At 35.1% G+C, this 12,672-nt stretch overlaps 1 protein-coding gene across 1 annotated transcript; it reads right to left on the bottom strand.

The window, feature by feature from the left end:
• Positions 1 to 4,670: 4,670 nt before the first annotated feature.
• On the bottom strand, positions 4,671 to 12,138 carry LOC132632760 (uncharacterized). The gene is made up of 15 exons (XM_060348828.1): positions 11,620 to 12,138; positions 11,216 to 11,313; positions 10,949 to 11,049; positions 10,772 to 10,850; positions 10,559 to 10,619; positions 10,356 to 10,402; positions 10,134 to 10,226; positions 9,936 to 10,026; positions 9,664 to 9,712; positions 7,399 to 7,515; positions 7,162 to 7,309; positions 6,100 to 6,192; positions 5,914 to 5,982; positions 5,090 to 5,132; positions 4,671 to 4,977 (listed from the first exon to the last, which is right to left on the bottom strand). The coding sequence occupies exons 1-15, from the start codon at positions 11,675 to 11,677 to the stop codon at positions 4,877 to 4,879; spliced, it is 1,248 nt and encodes a 415-aa protein (XP_060204811.1). The 5' UTR covers positions 11,678 to 12,138; the 3' UTR covers positions 4,671 to 4,876.
• Positions 12,139 to 12,672: the final 534 nt, after the last annotated feature.

The raw sequence follows: 12,672 nt of genomic DNA, 5'->3' as shown, positions 1-12,672 counted from the left end.
TTTAACTTTTTCCTCTCGCTTCTCCCACCACCATTTCGTCAATTCACCCTCCTGATACCCCTCCGGCCATCACTTACTCCAAAGTCCAACCCCCTTAACTAATCTCTATTTTGCTAAGCTTAGACAAAAATAATTTATAATTTTAGTTTGTTTACACGAGCCATTTGATAGCACAAGACGACATGTACATTGAAAAGAATTACTAGTAATGTTCTGTAATTTGTATTTCCATAACTAATTAATTAAACAAGTAAAGTCATTCACAATGAATAAGATAATGATAAAAAGAAAAAAGTTGAATTTTAATTTTTAAGTTACATTTGAGCAATAATAAATATCCATTGAAGTAATTTTTCCGTCATTCCGCCGGTGCACAAAAGTACCATTATACCAAGTAGGGTATATAAAGAAAATTGATAAACCGGAAACAAATCGATAAATTGAGAAACAAATCAATAAGTTGAGTTAATTGAAAAATAATAATTGAGTGGTTTGATAATGAAGAAAAAAATCGATCATACTTAATTTGATTTGATTTTAACTTTAAAAAAAAGAAGTCAAACTAAGATAAATTAACCCAACATTATATATATTCATTTAATTTAAGCGAATCAATTACATCTCTGATGTTTTTGTTGTCCCTCGTAACAATCCATCTATTTTTAATCAAGTTTTTTCAAGTATATACATTTTATAAAGTTAAAAGAGCCCACCTTTTAGAAGTTGAAGCTCCCGTGCATGATATGAATTTTTTTCCTCCTTTTATTGTATTGTAATTGATAGTTTCGTGTGTAATTTTTTTTTTTAATTAAAATGAACTGCATTAGGGTATATGGTTGTATGAAATAGTATGGCATTTGCATCATATTTCATAAAAAAACAAATTAGTTTTGTTATAAATGTTTCTCATCGAACCAAGAAAAAAGCAAAAAAACCCTGATAGAAACTCTATTTTATTGATTTGATTTTGTTTATAGATATAAAAAGGAGAAAAGACTGTCCTCCCGAACTTGGCACGAAAACTCAGTTTAGCAATTAAACTTTATGAGCGTTTAAATATCCCCAAAGAACTTTCATCTTAATTAAATCCAACCTCAAATGCTGACGTGGCAAAAAAAAATTAAGAGAGTGAAGAATACAAAAAGGTAGACCCGCTGATATTATATATATATATATAATATACAATTAAAAAATAAAATAAAAATAACAACCCCCGCCCCAACCCAATCTTCCCCATTTTTTCAACCTCCTCCTTCACAATCCCCGATCCCCCTCTCTCGTTGCCACGCCCGACGCCGTCATCCCACCTGAAAACAACCACCACATCATTGATCCACCGTCTGACCACCCCCTAAAACCCCATCGTCACCGTGACCCACCATCACCTTCACCCACTGATCTCCATCACACCACCACTGCACCGCTACCATCGCCCATTAACCCCGACCAACAAACCACCATCTCCTTCACCCCAAACCAACCCATCTCCACCCTTAAGCCACCTCGTCACCACCCATCTTCACAACACCATCATTACCATCAATTCGGCTTAAAAAAAAAAAAAACCCTCCCACCATCCTTGCCTCCCTCTACTGAACCCCAATTTCTCCAAGTTTTTATTCAATACCCGTAAGGTTCCATCCTAATTCTCTTAATGGTTTTCCTTTTTTTTTTTTCTGTTGAAAATGGGTTAGTCTTTGACAATTGGAACTGTAAAATATTGATTATATAAGCTATTTGGTTGATGTGTTTTTCTTTAGTTGAGTAATGAAGAAATTGCAATGTTCAATAATGAAGAAATTGCACGAATTGCCCTTCAAATGGACTGGTGTGAGGCGAAAAGGGGGGGTGGGGTGTTTAAGAAGAAAGGGTGGTGGGTGGGTGCAGGTGGGTGGAAGTTAATGTTGGAAAAAATGTGATTTATGAATTTTAATAATTGATTAGGAATTAATTAACGTGAAAATATGATTAATAAAAGATTTTTTTTGACAAAGATAGAATTTTTCAGTTGGGTTGATTTAAGGAGGCGATGGTTATGGCGGCGGTGGTGGTTGCTATAAGTGTGGTGAGGATGAGGAGAAAGAAGAAAAAAGGGAAAAGGGAGAAAGAAGAAGAAAGAGAAGAAATAATAAAAGAAAAAAAAATGAAGGGTTGGTAATTTTTTACATGGCAATGATGTGGCAATGACACGGCAATGCAGGAGTGTACTACACCTCACATTGTGAGAGTGGTCTTATTTTTTTAGGGTGAAAAATAATTGAAACATATGTTCTTTAGGGGGTAAATAATTAGAAGTTAAGTTTAATTGCTAAATTGAGTTTTCGTGCCAAGTTCGGGGGGAAAATAATGTCTTTTCTCTATAAAAAAACTGACACAATTGTTTGATTTAATACATAAAATAACCTCATCAATCAAACCTATCTACACGTACCAAGCATCAAATGAAGAATATAAATATATGCATGAATATACAAAGAATTGGGTGGAAAAAAATATTATGACCAGAAAACTGATCAAGAAAATCAGACGATAGAAAAAATGAGAGTAAAAGAAATGGAAAAGAGGAGGCTGAAGAGTGAAGGTTGCGGTTGGAGACAGAAATAGTACTAAGGAGCCGTTTGGACATGATTTCAAATCATGGTTTGAAATCATATTTAGACATGCAAAATTGTATAGAAGCTCCGTTTAATTTATTAGTTAGTACTATCTATTTTCTTTCTGTCAAGTGGCCATGGAGTGGCTTATAATTTTAATAAAAAATAATAAAAGAGAAAAGATAGGAGGGGAGGACTCGAGGGTGGATGGAATTGTGATGCTTTAATTATTTATATGGTGAATAACCATGCAAAAATTATTATAGTAATAAATAATATTATAGGAGTTACTTTGCGGTAATAATAGCACAAAAAATGTTATGTAGGGATGCTTAATTAAGGACATTTTTTACCTGGATATTCGTATGTCTAATCTCTCGTAATCTCAAGATGGATTTTTTATTTAAAAATAAAATTCATTTACCATCTATTTGTTATGTATATCCTCTACCATTCACTATCATTATAATTACGAACGTTTATATTTTACTTAATTATCAACTACGAAAGTTTGTCAAACGTATTCCACGTGGTAATTGGAATCGGTGTAATTATTACCCTAGTAATTACATAGCCTAGTAATTACACAGTATTGTAATTACCACGACCTGTTTGTTTGTCACAACGTAATTACAGTGTAATTACAAGCGTGCTGTTTGGTTGCACATGTGTAATTACACGGTTAGTTTAATTTAAAAATAAAATTTCATTATAAAAAAATTAAAATTAATATTTAAAAAACATGAGCATATATAAATGATATTAAATTATTTATTTAATAATACATTTTTCTTGAAAATATGTTAATTAATAATCGTATATTTGTAACTAATATTGTAAAAAAATAATTGATATATAATTTCAAATTAATAATATTTTAATTGATTATAAAACTTAAAAGCATACCTTTTTTTCTGAGAATATCATGAGATTGGATGTTTGACAAAAAAAGAATATTTATAAATACAGCCATAACATTAGTCAAATGTTTGACAATAATTCTATCAACTGTAAGTGAAAAATAAACAGCATGCTGCGAAATAACAAGTCAATAGTACTAAAGCAAATATTTTTAAAATAAAAAATATAACTTAAATTCAAAATCCAAAAGAAAAAAAATTTAACATAATACTCTTATGTCAAATTCCAACGTTACATAAGTAAGTTTCAACGTAACATAAGTAAATACTCCTATAATTCAAAAGAAAGGGAAAATATAAGTCTATAACCGTTCACAACGAAATTCTACTTTAACAACTTTACTCATTATATACCAAGTTTGTCAATGACTCATTCTTTCTAATATTAAGATATGTAGTTTCAAATATTAGAATATTAACACGGTTATACTAAATGAATAAAATAAAAAACTGAAAAAAATACGAGCAATTACATGGAACCAAAAGAAGTAAAGGTTGAGAATGAGAAGAAAGAAAATGAAATATAAATACCATAAAAAGAAAAATATATTTTAAAAATAAAAATAATTTAAAAGTAAAAATAAAAAAGAAATTAAATAATAGAAATAAAAAATAAATAAGAAAAGAAAAGAAATTAAAATAAAGTAAAAAAGAAATTAAATGATAGAAATAAAAAGTAAATTAAAAAAGAAAAGAAATTTAAAAAAAAAAAAAACTAAAAAGTAACCCTATAATTACATGATGTAATTACACCCAATTCTCAGCCCCCTCTTGAGAATTGGAGAGTCTAATTACACCCTCTCAATTACACCCAATTCCCATCTAACTGTGTAATTATCTGATCAAACAAACAGGCCAAACTGTGTAATTACATCCAATTACACCCAATTCCAATTACCTGGGTGGCTTTCCAAACAGGCCCTAAAGAAAAGGTAAGCAACCTTGTTGACAACTCCATTATTGTGAAGTGCACAAAGTTGATCCCAGGTACTAATCTTTTTTTCTTCTTCTTGGAATCGGGTTAAGAAGTATCTGAAATATGGTAGAGTGAAATCTTCACCACCAGACGTCCTATATTCCTTTTAAGAAACTTAATAAATTGGGATGAATTGCCATTAAGAGAAAACTGAGATTACACGGGGTGAGCGACCAAAAATAAAACTAAGAAAAAGGAACGAAACTTATGGTTTATTGCAATATCTTACAAGGGAAAGTTACAAATAAACAGTAAACTAGCGAATTGTTCTGTACTCAAATGTACCAACAATACTTACATAAACTAAATGGTAATACAAGCCTACGGCGAAGGAATTGGCTCAGTAGCAGAAGCACAAGGGCACTGCCAAATTCATCTCATTGAGTTTAAAGTAAGATATCTTCATGGACACTCACATTAAGAGTCTTGTTGGGCAGGACAATGCTGTTGATAACCACTACTTCATCCTCAGCCGTTACAGATTCACCTGATTCCAATATATTGATTTAGTTAAAACACCACGACAAAGTTTAATGTTAACAATTTGTAAACATAAGAACTGTAACAACTAGGAATCTGGGAATAAAAAAATACACTACCAAGAATTGTGACCCCGAGCTTTGCGTTGTAGTCTCCTGCTCCCTGAAATCAGTTTGATTTAAGCTTAGACACCTAATGTGAAGACTAGGACTGGAGAAAGCAAATGAAATACTGGAGGTGCTATTCAGCTAGCATGGAATAGACCCCAAGAAAAAGGATTAGTACAGCCAATCTTAGGAATTCTCATTGAAGAGACCTAACTCTGAAATTGATTTTGTTCACAGAATCTAGTGATCAACATGAGTTCTTACTTTTTTTTTTTTTTTGTGACAATGATAACACACAACATGAGTTCTTACTGTCAAGCACAAAATTTACTTCATCTCAATGAAGAAAAGAACTCTCTTCATTTAATACCTAGATTACACACTTGGAACTAATTTAACATCATCATTACTGAATAGCAAGTATATTGTCCAATTTTGATCTGAAAAGGTACTTAGCCCCAACTAGAGATGGAATTCCAGAACCTAAACAACTCAGTTGAGAGCTCCGTGACTGGTTCAACGGAAGGTCAACCAATGATTGATAGGCCATTCCCTCCCTATCCGTCTCTTGATCCCTCATTCCACTAATCAGTAACACTCTCCAAAATATTTAAATCTACAGTTCTGATGAAAGTAGTGTAGTATGACAGCTCTTCCCTCTTCCCAAATTTCAAAGGAGAAACCAGCTGCCATTATGTATGGACAGGACAAACAAACTGACAAATTAAGAACGACTTTATCTCATGGTATATTTTTGGGGTGACAAGGCCAAAACATCTTTTTTTAGCAATGTATTTGATATATTAAACAAGAATATAGCCATCTCCATCACTTACCTGGACTCTTGACCATCTGCCGATTGAAGACTTCCAGCCAATAATTGCATGAATAACAACCGCATTTTCCTAGAAAATGAAACCCATGTTAAATTCAAGCAAATGTCATTGAAGTATCTCATGAGCTGTTAGTTTTTTTTTTTAAAAAAAAAGTATCTCATGAGCTGTGATGTAGTAAAGTGGTACCTTGACTTCAACATCATCAAGGATAATACAACTGATGAGCCTGGCACCAGCTCCAATACGAGCATTAGCAGAAATTGAAACATTTGGACCAATCTGTTCAACATTTTAACAGACAAGTCAATTCTAGGTGAAGGAAGGAGGTCATAAGAGCGTACAAAATCAGTGCAACTGGAATCAGAAGTGTCTGTGGCAATTAGTGATGTGAGAGAAAACAATGTGATAAATTTTTATGAGGCGTAGGATGGAAGCAAGCCAGAGCAATCAGAGCTAGCTCTTTTGATTAATAGTAGACGCCAAGCAGAAATCAGATTGATCTAATTACCTTAAACTGAAACAAAATTATAAGTTGCAGCTTTGTCAATGTAGAAAATGCTGCAATACATGACATAATTCATACCAAAGAATCAGATTCATTTAAAAAAAAAAATGACCTCAAGCTACCGTGTAGCAGACATGTACTAGTCAATACAGACTTGGCTAAGAGCCTATATGTGTACGAGTTACGACATACGGACACAGAGGCTGTTAATACTTGCAAACATAATTTTCGTCAATAAACAAGTAAACATATCCTTGCTGTTTTTCATATCATAAAAGTTATTGCAGTAAAATAAAGGGAAAAGGGTCAAATTTGCCCCTCTACTATGTGAAAAGGATCGATTTCACCCTCCGTTATACTTTTTGGCAATGGTGGTGGAAGGGAAGAAATGCTAGTGGTGGAAGAACATGTGGGCGGGAGGGGTAAAATGGGTTGGGGCGCTGAGGTGGCATGCCACATGGCCTCCACCTCATCAAAATATCAATGCCACGTTAGATTGGTTGTCCACCTTGGACACCCGTAACGGAAGAGGGGTATATTTGAACCATATAGTTAACAGTGGGGGTATATTTGAACCGATTGTATAACGGATGGTAAAATCGATCCTTTTCACATAGTAAAGGGGCAATTTGACCCTTTTCTCTAAAATAAATAACCATTAATCTCAATTAACCAACCAGAGATCTACAGCATAATATAATAATCGGAATACATTAGTTGTATGTGTATCTGAATATATCTACCTTTGCAGTTGGATGAACTTTAGCAGATGGATGGATATAAACGTCACCATTGATGGTTGCAGTCTTTGAGCCATCCCCACTTGCCAAAAGATGTGGTGAGGTGGAACTATATTGAGCCAGGTAGAGACCAGAGCATTTCAAAGACATTCTGCAAAAGAAATAAACCCACCTGTCACCTCAAATCTTGACATTTGAAATGGAAAATGGTATGATGAGCACTTTATGTGATTGGCATACCCTGGTGTTTTAATTTGTTCCCAGAAATCCATGGTTTCATAGGTATATAGCTGCTTCTTCCCTGCAAGAGGTGTCAAAATATCTTGATCCAACCGTACAAAGTCTATTGGAAGACTCCTGTCAAATAAGCTCGTATCAGGAAAGGAAAAGAAGGAAACAGACATCCTTTTCAGGTTCACCTGTAGCTTTAAACTTTGTTTTCCAATTCTAAGTATTACTCAATAGAAAGATTAACTTACTGCTCCTATTAAGAAGCATAAACCTCATTCGTGAATTCTACTAGAGCTGTGACTCAGAGACCCATAATCCAGCTCTAGTAACTGCACTATGGAGACCCCTACTTGACTATCTTTTGCTGAGAGTGCATCATCTAGAGCAGGTAATTTATTCGTATAATACTTGTGCAGAAAGAGCTTCTTTCAGGAGGTATATTATAAGACCAGGTAACAGGATTCAAGCTAGAGGTGTACAACCACACAGTTCAATTTTCATATGTTAGTGGCATTGTCTTGTTCAAACTAACTGCTAGCAGACCACGCTTCACCCAAAAAAAAAAAAAAAAGTGCTAGCAGACCACAGGAACATGCCATAATCAAATGGCTTAAGCTCTGGGTAAGTGTGGGCTTCAAAGATTTAAGACTGGTTTCAGTTTTGGTGGACTCCTCGCTGACGGTGAAGACAACAAGATATACACTTTGCCCTTTGAATAGCATTTACCAGTCAAGCAGTGAGCAGTAACCTAGCATTTACCAGTAAAGCAGTGAGCAGTAACCTCTTCCAGTTACAGCTCAAAATAACAGGTGACCTTGAGGGAACGTATGATAGTGTAGTAACATCATCCACATGAAATGAATTAAACTCAAAACAAACTATAATCATTATCATTCAGAAGATTTAGCAACTCTAAATCTGCTTATTATTCATTCTCCTCAACAACTTAAAGACGATAAGTATTTGACATTGCCCTAAGAAACTAAAGGTAAAAATTATATCAGCACCTAGAACCTCTGTCCTGAAAAGTGATTATCAGCTACTACAATTAAAAGCTTCACCCATTTCACCATCCACCAAACAAAATGCTGAGATAAATCAGTAAAATAAATGTTGAATCCGGATTGGACTGTCTGCCCTTAGAGATTCCTGATAGTGCCAACTAAGTGCGTGGAACTTGACAATAAAGAGAAAGAAGCAACCATGTTTTTTAAGCAATACTTAGAGTGTAAGTTCAGTGAGACATCCCAGGAGGTTGGCGTGGAAGTTAGGCTTGGTGCTCAGGCCATCCAAAAGAAAAGTAGTTTCATGGGCAAGTTCTACAGAGTGGTGGTTAGACCGGCTATGTTGTATGGGGCGGAGTGTTGGCCAGTTAAGATCTCTCACGTTCAAAAGATGAAAGTTGCCGAGATGAGAATGTTGAGATGGATGTGTGGGCACACTAGGAGCGACAGGATTAGAAATGAGGCTATTCGGGATAAGGTGGGAGTGGCCTCGGTGGAAGACAAGATGCGGGAAATGCGACTGAGATGGTTTGGGCATGTGAAGAGGAGAGACATAGATGCCCCAGTGCGGAGGTGTGAGAGGTTAGCCATGGATGGTTTCAGAAGAGGTAGGGGTAGGCCAAAGAAATATTGGGGAGAGGTGATTAGACAGGACATGACGCAGTTACAGCTTACCGAGGACATGACCTTAGATAGGAAGGTGTGGAGGACCCACATTAGGGTAGAAGGCTAGTATATAAGTCTCGTTATCTTTCCTTATTAGTAGGCGCATTAGCGCATTATAATTTCTTGTGCTTTGATTTATGTTATTATTTGCTACTTTCTGTACTTTGACTACTCTATTTTATCTGTGCCGCTTTCGTGATTTGTATTTCCATATCGCTTTGAATTCCTTGATTATCCTGTTTTACTGTGTCGCTTGCATTATTTCATTGCAATATCGTTTTAAATCTTTTAACCTTATCTGACCCCCTTTTTATGCTTCTATTGAGCCGAGGGTCTCTCGGAAACAGTCATCCTACCTTGGTAGGAGTAAGGTCTGCGTACATTATACCCTCCCCAGACCCCAAGATGTGGGATTTCACTGGGCTGTTGTTGTTGTTGTTGTTGTTGTTGATTAGAAGAATGAAAATCACACACTAAGAACCTCGATACCATTGTTTAGCTGCAAGAGTGATATCATAATAGAGGGCAATTGCAAATGAGATAACTATTCTCTTAAGGTAGCAGCAAAATGTCTATCACATGTAGTTGGACAGGGAAATTATACCTATTTACTGGCTGAAGAGCTTCAAAGCTGGATACACGCCTTAGGTTAGCTGCAAAAGAAGAGAAAATACTTCATAAAATCCCCCCATATAGTACTATTGCTTGAGACCAATCAATTTCAGCAATGCACTGCGTCAGTGTTCAAATCAGCCATTATGCTTTTAAGGTGAACACGGCACTAGAACAATGAGGTCAAAGGAAGAGATGGACCAAAAATCTCAGTTCTTTTAATGCATAATCAAGGGAATCTCTAGTTATGATGCATACACTAACCTCTGTCTTTCCTCTGAGTGGATACTCCTTGAATAGCATTGAAGATATCTGGTGTAAATACGTACACACCACAGTTAATGCGGTCACTCACCTGCATTGCAGTCATATTAGGCAAGAAACCATGGGTATAAACCTACACATTTCATAGTTTATGCAAGTAAAACTCCAAGAGTAAGTAAATGTTGGATCTGAACGTACAAAAGTTTCAGGTTTCTCTGTGTAATGCAACAGTTCGTTGGTAACGGGGTCAGCGACCAGTTCTCCAAATTCACTAGCTGTTTCAGCAGACACCTGCACATGCCATATGGAAACTCAAATAAGACTTTCAACATGCAGTAATCAGAATTATAGATGCTAATAAGCTATGAAATAGCCAATAGCAAGTGACTAGACAAACAATTCGAGAGTACTCTCATATACCTTGCTGACAAGAATAGTTCCAATTCCACCATATCTTCTATGAGCCTCTGCAAATTTGGAGCAAAGCAGAAGGTAAAACTTGGGAAAATCAAACTCTAAATCACTGCAGTGCTCTTTATTGATGAGACGTTGAACAAAAGGGAGACGAGAGGGAAAAAAAAAGTGTGAACGAAGTATAAAGAGGGAAAGAAAGAGTCATATACCAAGCATCTCAGGCAGTGGAAAACTACAGCAAACGTCACAGTTCAGCAAAAATATATGTGACTGCCAGGTAAAATAAAATAACCACGTTAACAGTTATAACTATAGCTAAGTATGATGAGGCAGTAGCCCCACTTAATTCTGTAGTTAGTTATTCAGAGAAATTTATACATGATCATCACAAGAATACAATCAAGAAGAGTGAAGATTCAAACCGGGCTGTCTTCCATAATTAGATCCCTGAAGTTGTAAAGGCCTCCAGCTGAACCATGTGGTTTGTCCTCCTTCAGGTATCTATTAACAATAAGTTCAATAGAAACATCACATCAATGAGCTCCCATATTGAGAAGTTCAGCAATTCAATGCACGGATGAGCAGGAAAGTAATGTAACCTGACAGGAATTCTTAGTTCATTCGAGATTGAGGAAACATATATCGCAAATTCACGCTCCTCATAGAAGCCAACAAGGTAGATCTGCGCTAGGTTTGGAATCTGAAAAACCCATGGTACATAAGTTATTAGTTTAATGCATAAAAGTTTGGACTTTGCCCACCCCATTCATCAATGAATGCAAGAATACTGAATACAGCTTGTGTTACAACTTAGAACACCAAATGTCTATAACAATCTTTTGGCATTAGTACAAAGAAAGCATTACCTTTTTACAGGCAGAGATCGGATGATGAACCATTGGTTGTCCAGCTAATGGAAAAAGTGGCTTTGGGATATTCAATGACAATGGACGAAATCGTGTACCTGTTAATACACATTGCTAAGGAATCAATTGAAAATTGATAGGAAACAAGAACAGGGCTGCGATCTGAATTCACAAGATTTGAACTTTATTAAAAAAAAAAAAATGAAATGAAACGAATCAAGAATTCCCTTTATTCCCAGATTCCAAACAGTGATATGGAAGTGCTAAACTGGAATCAAAATGCATACCTTTGTTTTTATCCAAAAACTAATACTACTAAGTATTTTCAAATAATTGAAACGAAATGAATCAAGGAATTGAAAAGAAATTGGATGGTAGTGCTAAACTTGAATGAAAATGCATACCTTTGGTTGGTCCACCGACCATGATCACAGCCACAACTTTCTCCTCAGAACTTCCCATTTCTATTGAAATCAGATCTCAAAACACGGAATTAAAGCTTAGCCCAAATCAGCAGCTCCAATTGTTTAACTTTAAAATGAACACAATTTCCCCTACACACATTCACGTGATCTCTCTCAAAAGGGAAACTCAATTATTACAAGACAGAAACCTGAAAGTGACACTGCCGACAAAAGATGAAGCAGAACAAGAAAATTGTAAGAGTAGATGCGTGTGGCGGACGAGATAGAAAGAGAGGGATATGAATACTGTAAAAATGGAGATGAAGAGATGCAGTGAAAAAGAAAGGACATATAAGCAATGGGTGGATTATATGCGACAAATACAAATAATTGGGTACGAAGTTTCGACCTCTGTGTTTTCACACGCCTTCATCACTCTCTCAACAGGTGAAGTATAGAATTATTTGTATTTGTTTATTTGTGTCTTCATTATAAAGTTTAATTTTAGGTATAGTACTATCTTTTATTTTTTTAACAGATGAAGTTCAGCTAGTATAGACAAAATTGTGATAAATGGATCTTGAAAGCATATTCTTACTTACCCAAGAGAAAAACCTTTTTTTTTTTTTCAAAAGGAAGAAGATATTCTTTATTTAGTTAGAAATTTCAACCACCAAGATTTTCTGGTATTTATAAAGACTTCCACGCAATGAGGGTGAGTTGAATTTTCTATATTTTTTCTTTTTCCTCTTCTGCAACTCAAGTAGAATTTTCTTAAAAAAAAAATAATATAGGATTTCAACATCAGACGAGGGAGCAGCCTTAGAAGCTAAGACAAAAGGCTAGGCTAAGACAAAAGGCTGATATATTTCTTCTTTTTTCTAGTATATATATGTGTCCGAGAGAGACGAACACAGCAACAATAAATTTTACAAAAAGTTGTCTGAGTTGTACATTAAATTTAGACTTATTTCAATTGTACTTGGTTTCTTTCCCTTTTTCCGGTTGTGGGTCCACTTTATTTAACAAGTACTACTACTTGGTTTGCCACCT

This window comes from Lycium barbarum, chromosome 3, assembly GCF_019175385.1.
Source record: "Lycium barbarum isolate Lr01 chromosome 3, ASM1917538v2, whole genome shotgun sequence".
Lineage (NCBI taxonomy): Eukaryota > Viridiplantae > Streptophyta > Magnoliopsida > Solanales > Solanaceae > Lycium > Lycium barbarum.
This window is presented reverse-complemented; position numbering and strand designations above follow the sequence as displayed.